The sequence below is a fragment of the Molothrus aeneus genome, chromosome 15, assembly GCF_037042795.1.
Source record: "Molothrus aeneus isolate 106 chromosome 15, BPBGC_Maene_1.0, whole genome shotgun sequence".
Taxonomy (NCBI): Eukaryota; Metazoa; Chordata; class Aves; order Passeriformes; family Icteridae; genus Molothrus; species Molothrus aeneus.
Genome location: NC_089660.1, coordinates 16,003,785 through 16,021,771, shown reverse-complemented (window position 1 = coordinate 16,021,771; position 17,987 = coordinate 16,003,785). Strand labels below are relative to the sequence as shown.

General features: G+C 58.3%; 3 protein-coding genes across 8 annotated transcripts in view; 2 read left to right on the top strand and 1 right to left on the bottom strand.

Annotated features, from left to right (window-relative positions):
* Positions 1–1,355: 1,355 nt before the first annotated feature.
* APBB3 (amyloid beta precursor protein binding family B member 3) lies at positions 1,356–5,721 on the top strand. Its single transcript, XM_066560261.1, has 12 exons — positions 1,356–1,465; positions 2,411–2,601; positions 2,940–3,016; positions 3,253–3,310; positions 3,485–3,625; positions 3,973–4,100; positions 4,216–4,221; positions 4,305–4,419; positions 4,505–4,592; positions 4,746–4,829; positions 4,961–5,385; positions 5,485–5,721. Exons 1-12 carry the CDS (start codon positions 1,417–1,419, stop codon positions 5,704–5,706), a joined length of 1,584 nt encoding a protein of 527 aa, XP_066416358.1. The 5' UTR covers positions 1,356–1,416; the 3' UTR covers positions 5,707–5,721.
* A 115-nt stretch (positions 5,722–5,836) lies between these two features.
* On the top strand, positions 5,837–7,600 carry SRA1 (steroid receptor RNA activator 1). The gene is made up of 5 exons (XM_066560260.1): positions 5,837–5,960; positions 6,216–6,341; positions 6,548–6,762; positions 6,947–7,055; positions 7,160–7,600. Exons 1-5 carry the CDS (start codon positions 5,936–5,938, stop codon positions 7,399–7,401), a joined length of 717 nt encoding a protein of 238 aa, XP_066416357.1. The 5' UTR covers positions 5,837–5,935; the 3' UTR covers positions 7,402–7,600.
* A 713-nt stretch (positions 7,601–8,313) lies between these two features.
* ANKHD1 (ankyrin repeat and KH domain containing 1) overlaps positions 8,314–17,987 on the bottom strand; it is a 99,952-nt gene continuing 90,278 nt past the window's right edge. The window contains exons 32-38 of one of the 6 annotated variants that reach the window (XM_066560254.1): positions 15,927–16,106; positions 14,573–14,827; positions 13,448–13,623; positions 12,366–12,530; positions 11,861–11,907; positions 8,596–8,769; positions 8,314–8,426 (exon numbers count right to left, since the gene is read on the bottom strand). In XM_066560254.1, the coding sequence (XP_066416351.1) occupies positions 8,616–8,769; positions 11,861–11,907; positions 12,366–12,530; positions 13,448–13,623; positions 14,573–14,827; positions 15,927–16,106 (977 nt within the window). In that variant the 3' untranslated portion in view covers positions 8,314–8,426; positions 8,596–8,615. Of the gene's footprint in view, positions 8,427–8,595; positions 8,770–11,407; positions 11,908–12,365; positions 12,531–13,447; positions 13,624–14,572; positions 14,828–15,926; positions 16,107–17,987 lie in introns of those variants that run through there. The other 5 variants (XM_066560255.1, XM_066560258.1, XM_066560259.1 and 2 more) reach the window with 5 other exon arrangements.

Below are 17,987 nucleotides of genomic sequence, written 5' to 3'. Positions count from 1 at the left end.
CAGGGCTATCATCACCCTTGAGCTTCATGACATTGCCAGGAAAGAGTTGCCTTCACCTTGGGCTTGGATGAGCCAGAGGAGGAGGGGGACAGTTTGTGTTGGGGTTGTTGCCTCCTGTCTGATGAGCTGAGTGTGGTTTTTGAAAGTGAAACGTGTGTTGAGATAAGGACAAGGAGAGATGTGCAGCAGAGGACACCAGAGCAATACCAGTCACCATGATGAACTTGGTCCCCCTTGGAAAAGGTGGAAGTCTGGGGAAAGCAGAAGTGGAGGTGACACCTGGGACTCCTCAGACACAGCTGAACTTAGGGAGCCATGAGCCTCCCCTGCTCGGCTGTGTGGGCTGGGTTAGGTCAGGAAAATAATGTCCCAAGGACACAGGGCTTGAATGGAGTGTTAGAAATCTGAGTAGCTCTGGACAGATGCAGAAGAAAAAGCCTGTATCCAAAAAATGAGCTGCCACCAGGAGACAGAAAATATTGTGGACAACTGCAAAACTGGATTATGGAGCTGGTGCTGTTCTCTGGCCAGGTGAGTAAGGTTAGAATGCATAAAAGAGAGGAAGTGTGTCACAAAATCAGGGGCATGTTACCCATGGAATGCATGAATGAGACCAAGCAAAGAAAGAGAGACCAAGCATGGAAAATTAATTCTGCACATCCAAAAATTGCTCTGAAGAAGAAAAGGTGGAGAGGCCATGAAGGACTGTCTGGAGTAGCCACCTATAGCAACCTATCTTGGAATATTTCATCAGGCACCTGTAGCTTGGAAGGACTTTTTCCTGAGCAGTACTCAAGGAGCTCCATGGGGAATTCAGGTGTACAACAAATGTGTCCAGAACTTCTGTTCTTGTGTGCTAATCATCAGCCAAGATAGAATGGAAAGAAGTCTCAAACTGGAGATGCAAATCTTTTGGCCCCTGGTGAGAAGGGGAAGGTAACCAGCACGGACATTTGGGTGCCTTCAGCACTGGCTGATGGAGGCTGGACACAGGTGGAGGGGAATGGGCAGACCTGGGCATGAATGGAGAATGAACATGGGATAAACGTGGGTGGAGAGGAATGATGGTGAGGACAGGGAGGGGAATGGAGGAACCCTAAGAGCGGGTGGAGGGAAAGGGAACGAACCTGAGGGCACAAGGGGCTGACCTGGCTCTGCTGTCTATCGCACCAGAAACCTTTCCAGCCCCAAAATCCCCTTCCCTCCTCAGGATCCCACCCCGAGACAGACACACCCCAAGGGCCCCGGCCATCCCCGCCCTTCGCCAGCTCCGTCCGGGCGGTCCCCGCGCCCCCCCGGCCTCACTGCAGCCCCCGCCCCGGCCCGCCCCGGCCCCGCCCCTCCCGCCGCAGCCGCCGCGGCTCCGGGCCTGGGCAGGCGGCGGCGGGGGCGCCGCGCCGGGCGGGCGGCGGGGCCATGCTGGGCAAGGACTACATGCTGGCCATCGTCCTGGTCAACTGCGACGGTCAGCGCGGGCACGGCGGGCACGGGCACAGCCTGCGGGCTCAGGGGCGGGCCGCAGCAGCGGGGATGAGTTGTGGGGCCGGTGCCGGGCTGTGGGGCTCCAGTCGGGTTCTGAGCCGGGGTCGGGTTGCGGGGCCCGGGTCGGGTAGCGCGCCTGGGGTGGGGTTGCGGGGCCGATACCGAGTTGTGGGGCCGGGCCCTCAGGGTGGGAGCGGCGGCCGCGCCCGGCGCTGTCCGCGGTGCTGATCGGGGCCCGCGGCGTCCGGCCCGGCCCCGCCGCTCCCCGCCCCGCCAAGGTCGCCGGGAGCCCACCCGCTTCGGGGGCACCTCCATATCCACCTCCATATCTCTCCATCCCCGGAGCGCCCCCACCCTCCCAGCCCCCGGAGCCCCGCCCGGCCCCACAGCCCGGCCGGTCCGGGCGCGCCGCCCCCGCGGCCCGGGCTCGCTCCGGCCGTGCTGCGCCACGGGCTGGAGTCGGTGCCCGCGCAGGGCTGGGGGTGCGGGGCCACGGCGATCGCACCCTCCGGCTGCAGCCCCCGGGGCACCATCCTCTGCCCGGACCCCGGCGTGTGTCCCGGCCCCTTTCCCGGCCGAGGGCAGGGGAACGCTGGGCTGGCGGCCGCGGGCCGAGCCTGAGCCTGGTGCCCCGCAGGGTTCCCGCCTGGCAGGCCCAGGCTGCCCCTGCCCGCTGTGCCCTGCCGGGGTTCTGCTGTCTCCCCGGGAGCCAGCGAGGCAGTTCCCTGCACTGGGGTCTGCCTCTGCTGCAGCCTCGCTGGCATCGTGCCACGTTCCCTCGCCAGGCTCCTCTCCCGGCCCATGCACCCAGCCACGCACCCAGAGGCCACCGCAGGACCGCTCTGCTGCTGGGCAAAGCTGTTGGCTGCTCAGGGCAGCTGCAAGATCTTTCTCCCCACCCCGTATTTCACACTCCCTCTCTGCACAGACAATCTCTGGAGCGACCAGAGCCTGGAGACAGACCCTGACCTTCCCCCAGGCTGGAGGAAAATCTGTGACTCTTTGGGTACCTATTACTGGCATGTGCCAACAGGCACGACACAGTGGCAGCACCCTGCACGCAGCACTGGCCCAGGAGGGCACACGGAGGCTGATGGAGATGACACAGTCCAGGGAAGGGTAGGGAATGTGGGCATGGGTGTGAGGGCTGGTGTTGGATTCCACCCCTGGCAGAATCCTGCTGAAGGGCCCTCTGGGCATGACTGGTCCAGTGCCCCCTTGGAGCACCCTGTCTGTGTGACTCTCAAGTCCTGCTCAGCCCATTCATGTCTGGGGTTGAGCCCTTTGAAAGGTTCCAGCAGGCCCCATCCTGGAGCTCATCCTAGTTGGACTCGACTACCCAGGACACTCACAAGCTTGTTGCAGTCCTGTAGTTGCAGTCCTGGGAGGGAGGGCTCCTACCTGGTGCCTCCTGACTGCCTCTCTTGCAGCTCTCACTCCTTTCCTCTTCTCTCCAGGAATGCCAGGGCCCTGCAGGGAAGCACTCAGCAAAGGACCGGCCCATTCCCAGCCCCATGGCTTCGCTGTCCCGGAGGTGGGGCTGTCCTTGTGCTTTGCTGGCTTGTTGATCCCTGAGCAGCGCTGGGCCCCGGTGCTGGCCCCAGAGCAGCCCCCCCATGCTGAAACCAGCAGGACCATGCTGGGCACCCCATGGGATGCTTCCCAGCTGGTGGCATGGGGATCAGCTGGGTCCAGGGCATCCTGATGCTTCCCTGGGTGCCCCAGGAGCACACAGAGGGAGCTTCCCCTCACTGCCCTGTCCCTCTGCAGGCACTCCCTGTCCTGGCATGGAGATGACTTCCAGCACAGCGCAGAGCCCGGCTCCAAGGTACTGCCAGCTTCACTGCCGCATCGTGGGCTGTGCTGGCAGAGGAGGAGGAGGGTGGCAGCTGGCAGGGACGTGGATGGGAGCCAGAGCAGGGGTGACCACTGTGGCTCAGTGAGGCGTGGGGACAGAGGTGGCTGTGCCAGGGGCACTGAAGCCCCTCGTGTCTCTGCTCAGTGCTTTGCTGTGCGCTCTCTGGGCTGGGTGGAGATCCCCGAAGAGGACCTGGCACCTGGCAAGAGCAGCATCGCCGTCAACAACTGCATCCAGCAGCTCTCCAACAGCAAGGGCCAGGGCTCTGCAGAGAACCAGGGCGAGGTAAGAGCCTGGGATGGTGCTGCCAGGCAGGGTCCCACCCCAAGGCTGCTGTTGCTGAGGCTGGACCGTGCTGGATGGGAGCAGGTGGTAGAGTCAACTCTCTACACACGGCATCCATCCGATGGTCCCAGGTAGAGCAGGTGGGCGGGACAGGGCTGTTCCTTGGGAACAGAGCCAGGGTGCCTGGGTGGGTCCCCACACAAGGGAACCGTAACTGGGAAGGGCAGGGCTGACCCCACAGCTGGGGCAGAGTAGGCTGCTGGGGAAGGGGTTTGCCTACACAGAGGTTGGGTGCTGGGGATGCCCAGGCTGTCTGCCAGGCTGAGGGAACCACTGCCCCTCTGCAGGGCCAGGACCTAGTGATGATTCTGAAGAAGGACACCATGAGCCTGGTGGACCCCCTGGACCGCAGCCTCATCCACCGCCAGCCCATCCTCAACATCCGTGTCTGGGGCGTTGGCTGCGACAACGGCAGGTGCCAGGGGCCAGGGCAGAGCTAGAGCCAGGGGGGTGGCTCTGCCCACCTGGGGGGAGGCACCCCAGCAGTGACCTGTCCCCTCTCCTCCCTCCCACTGCCACCACGGCTGCAGGGACAGGTAAGGGGGCACAGGGCTGGGGGGCAGTACGGGCAGGGGGCTGCCTCCGTCGGGGTCTCACTGCCTTGCTCGTGGCCTTGCAGAGACTTCGCCTTCGTGGCCAGTGACAAGGACACCTGCGTCCTCAAGTGTCACGTCTTCCACTGCAATGTGCCTGCCAAGGGCATCGCCAAGGCTCTGCATGAGATGTGCTCCAAGGTGGGACTCAGGGGCCACCGAGGGAGCGAGCATAGTCGGGGATCTCGGGGGTGAGGGGAGGCTCCGGGATCCCCGTCTCTTGCAGATCGTGGCCGAGCGAGCTGTAGCGAGCAGCAGGCTGCCCCGCGCCGCCACGCTGGAGCCCATCTCCGCCGAAGACCTGCCGCTGCAAGGTACCGACCCCAACACTGCCGGCTGCTCCCCCTGCCCACAGCCCGCCTGTGAGCCAGAGCCCTCTGGCTTGTCCGGCTGTTTCCCCGGAGTCCTTGGGGATGTTGGGGGACACAGCGGGGGACACAGGGGTAGCCCCTCTCCCGTCCTGGCAGTGGATATCCTAGAAGCGGTGAGACAGTCGATGCAGACCTACGAGGCGCTGTACATCGGCAGCCTGCCCGTGCCCAGGGCCATGGGTAAGCGCCGCTGTTCCCCCGCAGTTGGGGGACGCCCAGGAAGCCCCTCCGTGCTGGAGACGGCCGGGCAGCCGTGCCCTGGTGCTGGGCAGCCAGCCGGGGCCGAAGGGATGGGGTGTCCCTCTCCCCAGGGATGGATGTGTTGAACGAGGCCATCGAGAAGCTGACGAGGCGCCCTGGGCGGGAGAACTGGACGCCCTCTCTCATCTACGTGTCGGACACGGCCATGAGGGTGCACCCGGCCCAGGTGGGGAGGGAGCAGGGGGCTGCGGCCGGAGCGGGCACGGCGCTGCCCCCGGCAGAGCGGTCCTGGGGGGCGGCAGGGCTGCCCGGGCGGCGGCCGGGGCTGGATGGGCCCGCGGGGTCCCCGCAGGAGCCCGAGGAGGCGGCGCACATCTGGGAGTGCCAGGTGCGGTACGTGACCTTCCTGGGGGTGGGCCGGGACGCGCACACCTTCGCGCTCATCGTGGACACGGGGCGACGCTTCCAGTGCGCGGCCTTCTGGTGCGAGCCCGACGCCGGCACCATCTCGGAGGCGGTGCAGGCCGCCTGCATGGTGAGCACCGGCGGCACCGCGGCCGGGCACGCCCCGCCCGGGGGAGGCCGGGCTGTCCCCGGTGCCGAGTGCCCCGCGCTGCCTCTCGTGTCCCCGCAGGTGCAGTACCAGAAGTGCCTCGTGGCCGCCGCGCCGGGGACGAAGGCGAAGAGCGCGGCCGGGCGGGGCCGGGCCGGGCCGGCGGCCGCGGGGGACGCTGCCCGCGGGGCGGCCAAGGCGGGGGGGGGCGGCGGCGGGGCGGGGGCCGGGGCCCGCAAGCGGGGACTTTTCTCCTTCCTGGAGGTGTTCCGCCTCCGGCGGGCCCTCCTGCACAGCCCGTAGCGGGCCGAGCCGGGCCGGGGCCGGGGCCGGAGCCGCCGAGGAGGAGCCCCCGGCCCCGACCCCGGCCCAGCCCCGGCCCCGGCCCCGGCCCCGGCCCCGCCCCGGCCCCGGCCCCGGCCCCGGCCCCGAGCGCGGCCCCCGGCGGGGCGGGGACAGGCCCGGCCCCGCCCCTCCCGCCCCTCCCCGCCTCACGGGCCGGAAGGGGCGGGGCTGGGCGTGACGTGGCGGGATGGCGGAGTCCTACGTGAAGCCGGGTGAGGGGGCGAGGGGCGCGCGCGGCACTTCCGGTGCTGGGGGGGGTCCCGGTCCCGGTCCCGGGACACCTCGGGTCTGCCCGGGCGGGGCTGCGGGGCCGCCACCGGGGATCGGCTCCGCCGGGCTCCGTGTGTAGGGGGACGCCGGTTCCGTTACGGGTGCGGGGAGCGCCGGGAGGGACGTGCCGGGAGGTCTCGCTTGGCGCGGGGGCTCCTCGGTCTCCTCCGGTCTCACGGCGCCCTTCGCTGCTGCAGGGAACCAGGAGCGCGGCTGGAACGACCCCCCCCAGTTCTCGTACGGGCTGCAGGCGCAGGCCGGGGGCTCCCGCCGGACCCCGCTCACCCGCCGGGCCCCCCCTCCGCCCGCGGGGGCACCCCCAGGTCAGCACCGCGGGGCCCCAGAGCCCCTCAACTCTGCCCGGCCGAGCCCCAGGGGCCGCTCCCCGCCGGGACCCGCGGGAACTGCGGCCCGGCTCCCGCAGCCGCGGTGCTGGGGGCGGCGGAGCCGTGGCTCGGGCCCCCCCCCTTGTGCGGGGCCCGCTGCCAGCCGGGTCCGAGCTGACGGGCTCGGCGCCTCTGCCCTGCAGGTGCCCCCCCGGGCCCGCCCAGCGCCCCCGCCGACCCCGCAGCGCCGCCGCCCCGGGCGCTGGGGCCGCCCCCGCAGGGCTCTGCCGGCGCTGCCCCGCGGGCCGAGGCCCGGCCGAGCGCGGCGGGCCCGGAGCAGGAGGAGTGCAGCGTGTCCGCCGACACCGTCCTTGCCCCGCTGCGGGCAGCCCTGGACGCCTGCCGGGCCACGGTGCAGGTGAGGCTGCGGCCCCTCCCGCCGCCCTGAGCCGCGGTGCCGGCGGGGCGGCAGTCGGGGCAGCCAGGCAGGGGCTGCCGCTTTCCAGGAGACCTGAGGGCGGAAGAGAGCCGCCCCTGCCCCGGGGCTGCCCAGAGCTGGCGGGGGCACGTCCCCCTCACTCCCAGCTCACCTCTGCTTCCAGAAACAAGTGTGCAATGACATCGGGCGGCGGCTGACAGTGCTGGAGGAAGCCTGGGCTCAGGGGAAGCTGTCGGCACCAGTGAGGAAGAGGATGAACCTCCTGGTGCAAGGTATGGGGTGAAGGGGGCTGCAGCCGCAGCAGGCCCTTGGGCAGAGGCACACGCAGGGCGGTGGATCCTGCGCCCCTGACGGGGCTGTCCCCCTGTCCTGGCAGAGCTTCAGCAGCAGCACTGGGACGCAGCTGATGAGATCCACCGCTCGCTTATGGTGGACCATGTGAACGAGGTGAGCCAGTGGATGGTGGGCGTCAAACGCCTCATCGCTGAGACGCGGGACCTGCCCAGCGGACAGACGGACGGCAGCACTGACACCGAGCCCGTGACTGAGCCCGTGACTGAGCCTGTGACTGAGCCCGCGACTGAGCCCGCGGCCGAGCCAGAGGAGGAGGAGCCCTGACAGCAGGGATGGGGCTGTGGACTGTGAGCGGGGCAGCCCCTACCCAGGGCCACCGGCAGGAACAGGGACCCTGCTGCTGGAGGGAGTCTGGGCACCCCCTCTGCCTCCCAATCCTCATCCAGGAAAAGGGGATTTTAATCATTGCGACATTTTAGTGGCGATTCATTATGTTTAATAAACAGCACCAACCTGCCCCCTCCTACAGTCTCCCTGAGGGTTCTGGCACTGACAGCTCCTGGGGCTCCCAGGGTCAGCTGGAGATGGGATTGCTGGGTGAGGCCATGGCTGCTTCATCAGGCTTGGCCATATCAAGGGAAGAATTCAACATCTGGCTGGAGCAGGCAGTACTGTGTGTCCCTGCTGCACTGTGTCCTCCAAAGCTCAGCCCCTCATCTGGCAGCAGTGGGCCTGCAGCAGCCCCAGGGCCCAGCCCTGCTGCAGGAGGGGTCTGGGCTCGCTGCAGAGGCCGATGTGCCAGCAGCTCCTGGCATGAGCAGGGTTTGTGCTGCAGCCACAGCCCTGGCTCCCATCTGGGCACAGCTCAGAGTCTGGAGCCCAAGAGACCTGGGTGACCTCAGGGAGGTCCAGGGACAGACACATGCCCCGGTCAGGTGTTAACTGTGCTGTTCTCCCCGTGTTCATGGCATGGCCTCACCCCCTGCCTCCACCACAGCTGAGAACAGACCCCCAGGCCCTCACTACCTGCAGGGTCACCCTCTGCACCCTCCTGGTGGTGCTCACCTCCCCTCCCTGGGGGCGAGGACCCTGCTGAGCCCTGACAAAGACACACACCATGTTAGCACAGGGGTTTCACGGTGTTTATTGATCAAGCATGAGCTCCTAGGCAATTGCACCAGCCACTTGTGCTAGAGCCTGAGGTGTCACATGTCCATCCCCAGCATCAGAGAGGGCTGCAGCCAGCTGGTCACGGTGCCAGCACCTCCACGAGGCCCAGGAACAGGCCCAGCCATGGCCTGGAGACGAGGAGATGGAAACTCAGATGTCCATCTCAAACTGGTCTTGATCTGCAAGGGCACGGATGGATACAGGACCAGGGTTAGGATGGGGCTGGCTTGGCAGACATGGGCAGGCAAAGGGAGCAGGAGCTGGAACTGGGCCAGGTTGGGATCTCGCCTTGTCCCATGCCCCGGGCAGGTGGTCCTTGGGCAGGGGCCATGGCCCTGGGCTGCTCACCTGGCATGGCCTCTTCGCTCTCATTCTGCTCCTTGAGCTCCTCCAGCTTGACGAGGCTGGACTGGGCCAGGGATGTGACACCGGGGGTCTGGGGCAGGCAGCAGGGAGGGGTCCTGGCCGCGGGTGAACTCTTGCACTCCAGCAGGAACTTGCGGTCGCAGATGATGCGGGTACCTGCCAAAAGCACGGGGCTGTCAGGCACTGCTGGCCTGGCCACCCCCACCCTGAGCCCCTCGGCCCAGAGCAGGGGTGGGACCCAGTGCTCGGCCATGGCTCATGGACACATCTGCCTCTGGAGCCACCACGTCTGGATTCCCACAAGGCAGCCTGTGACACCCATCCTGCTCAGCAGCTATTCCCCACATTATTCCTCCCCTCCAGGCTCCTGGAGCTCTACAGGGTGCAGCACAAGGGGGTCCAGCCTCCCAAGGGCTACCCCATGGTGTAGCCTGGAGGGCAGGGCCGGTCCCGGGGCACACAGCGAGGCCCCAACCTGCTGGCCAGGCAGCAACAGCTTTGTATAGCACCCTGTTCCAGGGTGGAGCAGCAAGGGCTGGGTATCCCACCTCAGGGACCTGTTCCCGTTGTCTCAGCCAGCCACCTGCTGGTCCCTGCAGGAGGACAACAGCTGCGTTTGATGGGACATCTCCTCCTCCAGCCTGCTGGGTGTGCAGTGTCCACCCCGGGCACACGCTGCCTCCTCCCCATGCTCCAACTGCCTGCCAGCAATGCCTGAGGTGGCACCAGCCTGTGTGCCACGCCTGAGGCCCTGCTGTCCCCTGCCCATCCCTCCCTGCAGCCCAGCACCCGTTCCCTGCCAGGCTCTGGCAGAGGGTGCAGCCCGGGGTTCCAGGAGCCCAGAGCTGCTGCCCGAGGTGCCAGCCTGGAGCTCCTGCTGGGCACTGCAAACATCTTACACAGCCCACACCTGCACAGCCCTGCAGCACCGGGCTGGGCTCTCATCCCAGAGCAGCTTAATTGAAGGCACAGACAGAGCTAGTGCCCACAGGGAGGGCACCTGGGGCTCAACCCAAACATGGCCAGCTCAGGAATGAGGCACATGCTTCCCTGAGGACAGACAGCAAAGGAAAAGGACCTGCTCAATGGCTGACCCAGGGGGTCAGAAGGGGGAAGGAGGACAGGTCTGGGGGAACCCTGCCACCCAGGGCTGGTGAACTCAAGTGGGCACAGACTCTGCCATTTGTTACCCCCACGCTCTCTCTGGATCCAGGCAGCCTGGCCTGAGGGACCAGCACTGCACTCACCAGCCCCCTGGCATTGCCAGCAGCTCTCTCCCCAGAAGAACAAGGCCCCCTGCCTCTGCCTGTACCCCCTTGTAACCACGGGGCAGTCATGGTCCAAACTTTGAGCAGGATCTTCCTACAAAACTTGGGGGTTCCCTTTTCCACTTTAGTGGAGGCTGCTGGGGTCACTTGGATCTGGTGCCCAGAGCAAGTGCCCATGTCCTCAGGGAAGGAGCTGTGCAGGGAAGAACCCAGCAAGGGACCTGTGCAGCAAAGAGCTGCCTCTCTGGCAGGGCTGGGGTGGCCAAGGCTGTTCCAGGGACAGCCCCATCCCCATCCCCATCCCCATCCCGAGTCTTGCCCCCTGGTGTCATGGAGCACACTGTGCCACCCACCCTGGAGCTGCAGCCCTCCAGGACGGGCACACAGTGGCGCCCCAGGATGGGGCAGGAGGAGGTGGCACTGCTTGCAGCAGCCAAGGAACACACAGAAGTGGGCACCCTGCCCCAGAGAGCACACACCTACTAACACAACACTGTTTGTTTCCAATTCAGCTGCTGCTGACATGTGTCCCCTGCCCATGTCAGGGCATCAGATTGGGTGAACTTTAAGGCCACTTCCAACACAAACCTTTCTGTGACTCATTCTGTGTGTATCTCCTTTGGGGTTGGCACTACCACTGGGGCAGCAGCAGTTCAATTTTTTTTTTGCATTTCATCCTCAAACACCAAGAAAAATATCTGAATATACCATCCAGTAGTGCCTCTGAGGTTGATTTGCCTGTGGTACATAGATACTGCTTGTGCACTTTGGGTTTTCAGTACTTTTTTATGCTTTTACTGGGAAACTCTGCTGCTGCATGTAGGGATTTGTCTGGATAAGGTGGAAGAAGCTGAAGTCTCCACCTGGTCTGAGATTGATCCATTGCATTAGACACTATGTGCACCGGAGTTTCCTGCTTAGGAATGGATTCCATGTAGTTACTGCATTGCTTTATGCAATGCAAAAAGCAGAACTAAGCAAAAGCAGAACTAAGCACAGTCCAAGTGCAGAAAGTGGAGAACTGGGTCAGGAGCTAACATTCATCTTAAGCAGCGTGCTAAAATCCTTTTCTTCCTCACAGAAGGCCTGAGGAGCTCTTAGCAGATTCACAGCATTACAAGAAGCTTACAGCTGAACCTATTACATCTTCCTCTAATGGGAAGCACTTTTCTAAGATCTGCTCCTGGACAGGTGAACAACCCTGCATTCACCTGTCACTCTTGTCAGCCCTTCTTTGCAGCCCTGAGCAAAACCTGATCTCTCAGGTGACATCTGCCAGAAGTGCCAGAAGCAGCAGAACTAATCCAGAAGGAAAAGACCATAACACAGAAGCAGGTTCACACCAATAAAAGGCTCACAAGTGGCAGGGGCAAGGACTCTGCAGACCCCTGTGGCTCCAAACCCTCCCAACCTGACTGCACCCATGTGCTCAGGACGTGACCCTGGGGAGATGTGTCACCCAGCACGGCAGCAGCTGCTGGGGACAATAACATACAGCCCTTTCCAAAATTCTCACACACAACCTATAAATGCTGTTTGCCTTTTATTGAGTATTCAGGTAAATATTTCACATTAATACAGGCTACATAAAGTAGAGCCACTATACGACATGAAATTTACTCAGCTTTTCCTTGTAAGTCTGTAAACAATTATACAGGTATTACCACCCTAAAAGGTCAAAATCATGTCATCACCTAGTTCTCTGCTGCATACAAGGAGCATTCAGTAGTGTTTAGCCAAAAAGCACTAGTTTTGTCTGATTTTTAAGTTTGAAGTGGCTAAACTAACTGGAGAACAGAATCAGTTTGTATAGGTAAGTCAATTTGTTCTTATCCAACGGGCAATTGAAATTCCATTGTTACAGCCCACAGAAAATCGCTTAGTTAGGCACATGAAAAAAATCCCCAGGGTTCTTCAAGGTCATAAAGATTCCCAAACCAGGCTAAAAAGGACAGACCCCTTTAAATCAGTTGACGTACTTGAGATGCATGTTTCCAATGTGAGGTGCCCAGGTGCCAGGCCAAATCTACAGCAAGAAATAAAAAGACAAATCTATTATAAAAACAAATAAAGGTTCCTTTAACAGTGTTTTACCACTGAGGGCCAGCATAAGGCTTCCCTCAAAATACAACCAGACTGTCCAAAGGCACGAGCTCTTCAGCTCTGGCCAAGGTCTGACTGACAACCTGCAAGGTGCTGAGTATGGAAATAAACCCTCTCACTTGTACCAGTCCATTACCTGGCTGAGCAGTCTTGAAATGCTGCTTGTTTTACCTGGAAGGTTTGGTATCAATAGCACCATGGATATTTTATGACACGTGCACACACACACACACACACATTGTAGGGAAAAGTCATGCAAACAACCTCAATCCTAGGTTCAAAGAACAGAAAAAACCAAATGTGTCACCCAGCCAAAACTGGGTCTCACAGCACCACATAAAGCCCCAGGAAAGCACAGGTGGGAGAAGACAGCCACACTACCTGCTGAGCATCAGTACATTCTGTTGAGTTCTGGACAACTTTGATCATGGGATTCCAGGCAGGATCTGGAGTATGGAGCCCGTTAAAGAGGGGCCCTCCTGGGCCATCTGCCAGCTGAGGGTGCGAGGGGATCAGAGTGCCGCCGTACATGGAGATGGGCAGGCCCTGAGGGGACAAGAGAGCTCTGGTGAGGGACATGGGAAGGGTGGCTGAAGGAGCAGACACAGCCAGGCCTCCTCCATTCCAGTACTGGCAGGAATCTCAGCCCTGTCAAGGAACACTGGGGCAGAATGTGGACACAGTGATTTCAGAGCTGGAGATTCCAGCCAGTTTAGCCATTTCTCTGAACTTACACCTAAGCAGAGGCTGCAGCACACACAGAGGTTTCAGGTAAGCCCACAAAGCCAGGCCAGCAGCTGAACACTGTGACCTCAGTGTTCCCTCCTCTCTGCAGCACAGGACAGCAAAGTGCACACAGGGCTGCACTGATCCGGCCAGACTGGGTTTAAGATCTTCCCTTATTCCTAATGACCATCTAAAATAATTCTGCCTATTCAGAAAGAGCAAGTTATAGAGCAGCTTTTTGCAATTAGAAGAATTCTTTTCCTATGTGTGAATGGCTCTGCTTTGCCACACAGATGCCAAGACCACATGCTATGGCTCTTTCTGAAACATGCTGGGAGTCCTCTCCTCCTGCCACTTCCCTAAGGAAGGTGTGGGGCATTGTGGCCATGATTTGTGCTGAAAGCATTAAGCAAACTTGTAATCACCCTCAGGAGCTGGGCAAGCTTTGTGAAACATTTCAGGAGAACTGAGCTTCTGAGAGATGAAACACTGAAGAGTGATGAAGGCCTTCAGCTACTGACCAGAGAGTATCTGCAACCTACAAACTCTGGCTTTGTTTAGACCTGCCTCCAGGCTTGGGCACCTTTTCTGGTCAGTTCTGGGATAAAAGAAGGTTCAGGACTGGGGTAACAAGCAATGGCAGCAGAGGCACACACACACAGGGTGAACAGGCAGAACAAGAGATGCAATAAAGCCAGGCCCTGGCCATTTCATAAATCCAACTCTCTGTAACTTACTTTAGAAAAATCCACAAAACTATTTGGCATAGGTTGGTGGAAAATATTCGAGGGAGCCACTATTCCAGAATCATCTCTCTCCATTGGCTGATGCTGAGAAAACGTGCCCGGGTCTGACAGCTGCTGATGCATTGGATGACTTCCCATGACAGGCTGAGACCAACCCGACAAGCCTTCTGCAAAGAGATGAAAAACGGCTGATGAAACTCACTGCAGACACTCGAGCAGAATTCAGCAGCTGCACACACCTAAGGCCACCCAAAGGCACCCTGAAAACACACAGCCACAGAGGGATCTCAGGTATCCAGACAAGGGTGGAGAAAATGGGGACTACCACGAACTGTGAGTTCCACATGTCCACTGCAAAATGGCTAAAATCCAACAGAGCTCCCAACACTACCTGTAAGCACATACAAGCTTTTCTTAAAAACACACAGCAATGCTGAGACATGAGTTAACCAAAGTGTGGAGGGCTTCACTGAAGCATATAACAAATGCAGGACTCAAACGTTTGTATTGAAAGTTACCAATGGAAACACTCTACACCTCAAATGCTGCACCTCCTCCTTTCCACAAAATCCAACTACCAGGAAACTGAACGTAAAACTTCAGCTGTTTCAAAGTCATTCTTTGGGAACCAAGGCTGCCTGGAACAGAAGTTATCCCATACTGTTCAAGAGTCATGAGGAAATCAGTGCAAAAACCAGCATCCACAGCTCTGTGTCCCTGGGTGCATCAGCTGCACCTCAGCTGACACTGTAAAATTTGAGTGGAAAACAAGAGAGAGACCTGGACAGAGAGAGCCAACAGTCAGGCCTAGCAACAGCCCCCTGAACAGATAGAAACTGTTTACTCTGAGCTCTGGATCATTCAGAGGACTCTGTATGAGATCTCTGCACCATTTCAGGCTCACAAGTGCCTTGATCCAGGCGAGTGAGAACCACCAGCACCACGAGGGCAAACCACAGCATCTCCATTGGCCTGTGCTCTCCCACCACTGCCACCAGCTCTCCCCTTGGACATTCTCCATGGGAGTACAGACCGTGGAGCTTTACTCCTCCTGTCCAACCCTCCTTCCAGACACATCCCTCCGAGAGCCCTGCGGCGTGTGTGCAGCACACTCACCAGACACGCTGTTGACGCCGAAGGACCAGATGCCGCTGTGGCCCACGGGCGCGGTGAAGTTGGTGCCCAGGGGCGTGGGGGTGACGGAGCCGCCCTGGCGGATCCTGGCCAACCTCTCGGTCCCGATGGGAGGCGGCACCTTCCTGTCAGGGTTGGTGTTACCCGATTTTGGCTGGCCCAAGTTAGCAGGGGCAGAAGCAGCTGAGAGGGGCGAAGATGATCCTGAGGAAACTGATGGGATAGGAGATTCACCTGCTGAAGAGAGTATTTCTCTTGCTTAATTACATACAAAGTAGCAAGTGTAAATGCCAGCCCACTTATTTCCCCGATATTATCTCAGAGTAAATGATAAAATGTTTTAAAGGCTTTTTTTGGCAAGTATTCAGGTTTTTCACAGAAATTCTGTCTAAGAATTATTTGAATTCTAAAATCCACATTATAACACAAATGCTTTCAGCCATCAGAATCATGATATTCTCATGACATAGCGGTGTATCTAAGTGAATTACAAGAAAGAGTAAGAAACATGGAAGAGTTTCAGGAAGAGGTGAAAACATCAGCCAAAATACCATAAATATCTAAGCAGCCTGGTTTTGGTATCCACCAGTTCCAGCAGAAGAGAAATCAGACAGCTTCCCAAAGCCACAGGTGTGACCCAAGAGCATAAAGTCCCGCCAACTTCAGAAGTGTCACTGACTCTCCTTGGGAAATCCAACTTCCTTTGAGCACTCATTTAAACATTTTGGTTCTTAAACTCAGAGTGGCAATGAAGTTGCATGCAGTGACATGAAAAACCTCTTCAGCTAAGTCTCTGAATCAAAACCCCATATTTTCCGGAAAGCTACTTCCATGTTCTTTCCATTAGGAGGAAAACCCACTGTTACCTTGGATGATGCTTAGAGATTTTGGAACATTTTAAGTATAATTACAGATCCCAATTAAAAAAAAAACAGAAAAAAGAAAAAAAGAAAAAAAGAAAGGCAAGTATAACTTCAAACCATGGCTAACATGACATTTTCACCTAATGTTGCATTCATACTACTTAGAGGGGCATCTTTAGCTTGGTGTAATCACCTCCACTCCCCCACAGCTTCATTGCTCTCTCCTCTCAAGAGCCTACAATGACTCATTTTTCTGCCCAAATACACCTTTAGTAATGCTACCAGAACTAGTGGCATGAGAAAAACCCCACAAAATAGCACAGCTTGGGATTTGCACACCATCCTCACAGCTGCTAAAAGCAATTGGAAAGCATTTTGTGCATTACTGGGTAAGTTCCCCTCAAGTTAGAAATCTACTAAAGACAATAGCTATGAATTTATAGTTAACTAAGACAGACCCATGAAGTTCCTACATGAATTTGTTGCGCTTGTCCAAGGATGTGGTGAAAAATGCTGTCTGTTAAAGCTGGGAGTCCCAACAGGCGCTGGCCCTTGAAGGTAAACCCGTGCTCCTTGTATGTTTGCTGAAAAGCCTGTCAAAGGACCTGAAGAAGAAGTTGTAGAGCTGTTGGATGGATCTAGAGAGGGTAAGCCTGAAATAAACATAAATTTGATTAAATATCTCTCTTCGGGAACCTGCTTCAAAGCACCAGAGAAAGCTAGTGCTCCAAATATAATTAAAGCATCTCATCACCATTGGGGGCATCTGCACATGGTAAGGTGCATGATTCTCCCTTAGAAACCGCAGAGGCATTTCTGGAGGCTCTCTGGTTTGGCCTCAAGCTTTAACAAAAACAGCCATCCCTTTGGTCACTGAAAGAAAATGATCTTAGCAGGGAGGGCAGAGCAGGAAAGCTGGGAGTGGCCATGATCTTTGCTTACAAAAAGCCACACAAATGCAACAGGGATCCAGGGCTCTGTGAAAGTCCCAGGGGAATCCAGCACCAGGGAAACAGTTCTGTGCAGGATGGGCTTTGCCATCCCATAGGCACCTTCATGTAGAGATCAGTCAGAGCACGCTGTGGCCACAGAGACAGGGCTGGCGTGGCACAGCACCACAGGGGAGGGGGTTGCTTCCTCCAGGGACATGTGAGAGGAAGAGAGACCTGGAGAAAGAGCTCAAAGTCCCACAAAAATTACTAGCAAGGGTGAATTACAGTTTTTTTATAAGCCAAAGCTTTTAAGTACTTTTCCAAAATGTTGTAAAAGCTCTTATCACACGTTATTACCTGAAAGCAGAAATGGGCATGGCCATATGTTCACCTGAGTTTAGGGTTTAGTTTCAAGGGCCTATTAAACAAGATTAGTTTCAAAACCATTTAAACATTTCAAAATGACCACAACCAGGACCAGCCTATGTTGCTGCAGAGTGAGGTTGAAGGTTTTCTCTACACACACCCCACCACAAACAGCAGTGCTGCCAGGCAGTACCTTAGGTCAGAAACTAGAGGGGCACCTTTCAGTGCCTGGACAGTTCCTGAAAGCCAGGTCTTTTCCCCCAGTATTATCAACCAAGTCAACCTGATTTACTCCTTCCAGAAGTGCCAGATCCAACCTGCTCACATGGACAGAAATGATTTGTTGGAGTTAAAGGAAGTATTTTTCTCACTAGCCCAAAGGTTAAATTGAGAAGTCTCCCTTACAGCCAAGGAGAAACACATCCCCCTGCTGCTGGAACATGGGCTGCTTAGCTGAGGGGAGACAGCATGGGAGGACACCTGGGTCTTCCTGGGTTTGCCACAGCACAAACTCCATGCTCTGAGGAGGATGCCAGTGCCTGTGGCTGCAGTGTGGCTGAGCTGGGTTTGTCTGCAGTTGCAGCTTGGCTCCAGCACAGAGCTCAGGTCTGAGCTGACAGTGGTGCCTGCAGCCCAGGGCCCTCCCTGGACATTCTGGGCACCCCTCTGTCCACAAACCTGGCAGCCAAAACCCCCCTGGGCATTGATTCCACCACACACCAAACCACAAACTGCCAGCTGGCTGGCAAACCACACAAGATCTGCCCCAGACAGAAGGGCAACAGAGCTGCTGCCACCCTGGGTGCTGCTGGGTTCCCAGACAGAGAACAAGGCAGGGACTGGGACAAAAGCAGCTCTCCTGAAGGAGAGGGATGCTCTGCTGTCTTCTGATGGCTCAGGAGGCTGATGGGTACACAGCTTTTGGGTACACAGCTTGTAAAATGCAGTGACTGGACAGTCAGGACCACTTCAGCACTGCTGGATATGCTCCATGGGCTGAAGGGAGTGTGACAGCCAGAGATGCACACATCCAGGAGTCAGGTCACAAAGAAGACTTTTTAACTTTATCTTGTCTTTCATAAAAGTGGATGAAAATCTTTGCTCAATATTAAAAATGGTTATTCTGAACAGTAACTTACCAAATCCTGACTGCAGTAACAAGCTTCCTATTTGTGTACTTACAAAAAAACCCCAGGTTTTCTAATACTAAAATCTTCTGCAATACCATACTCTGCA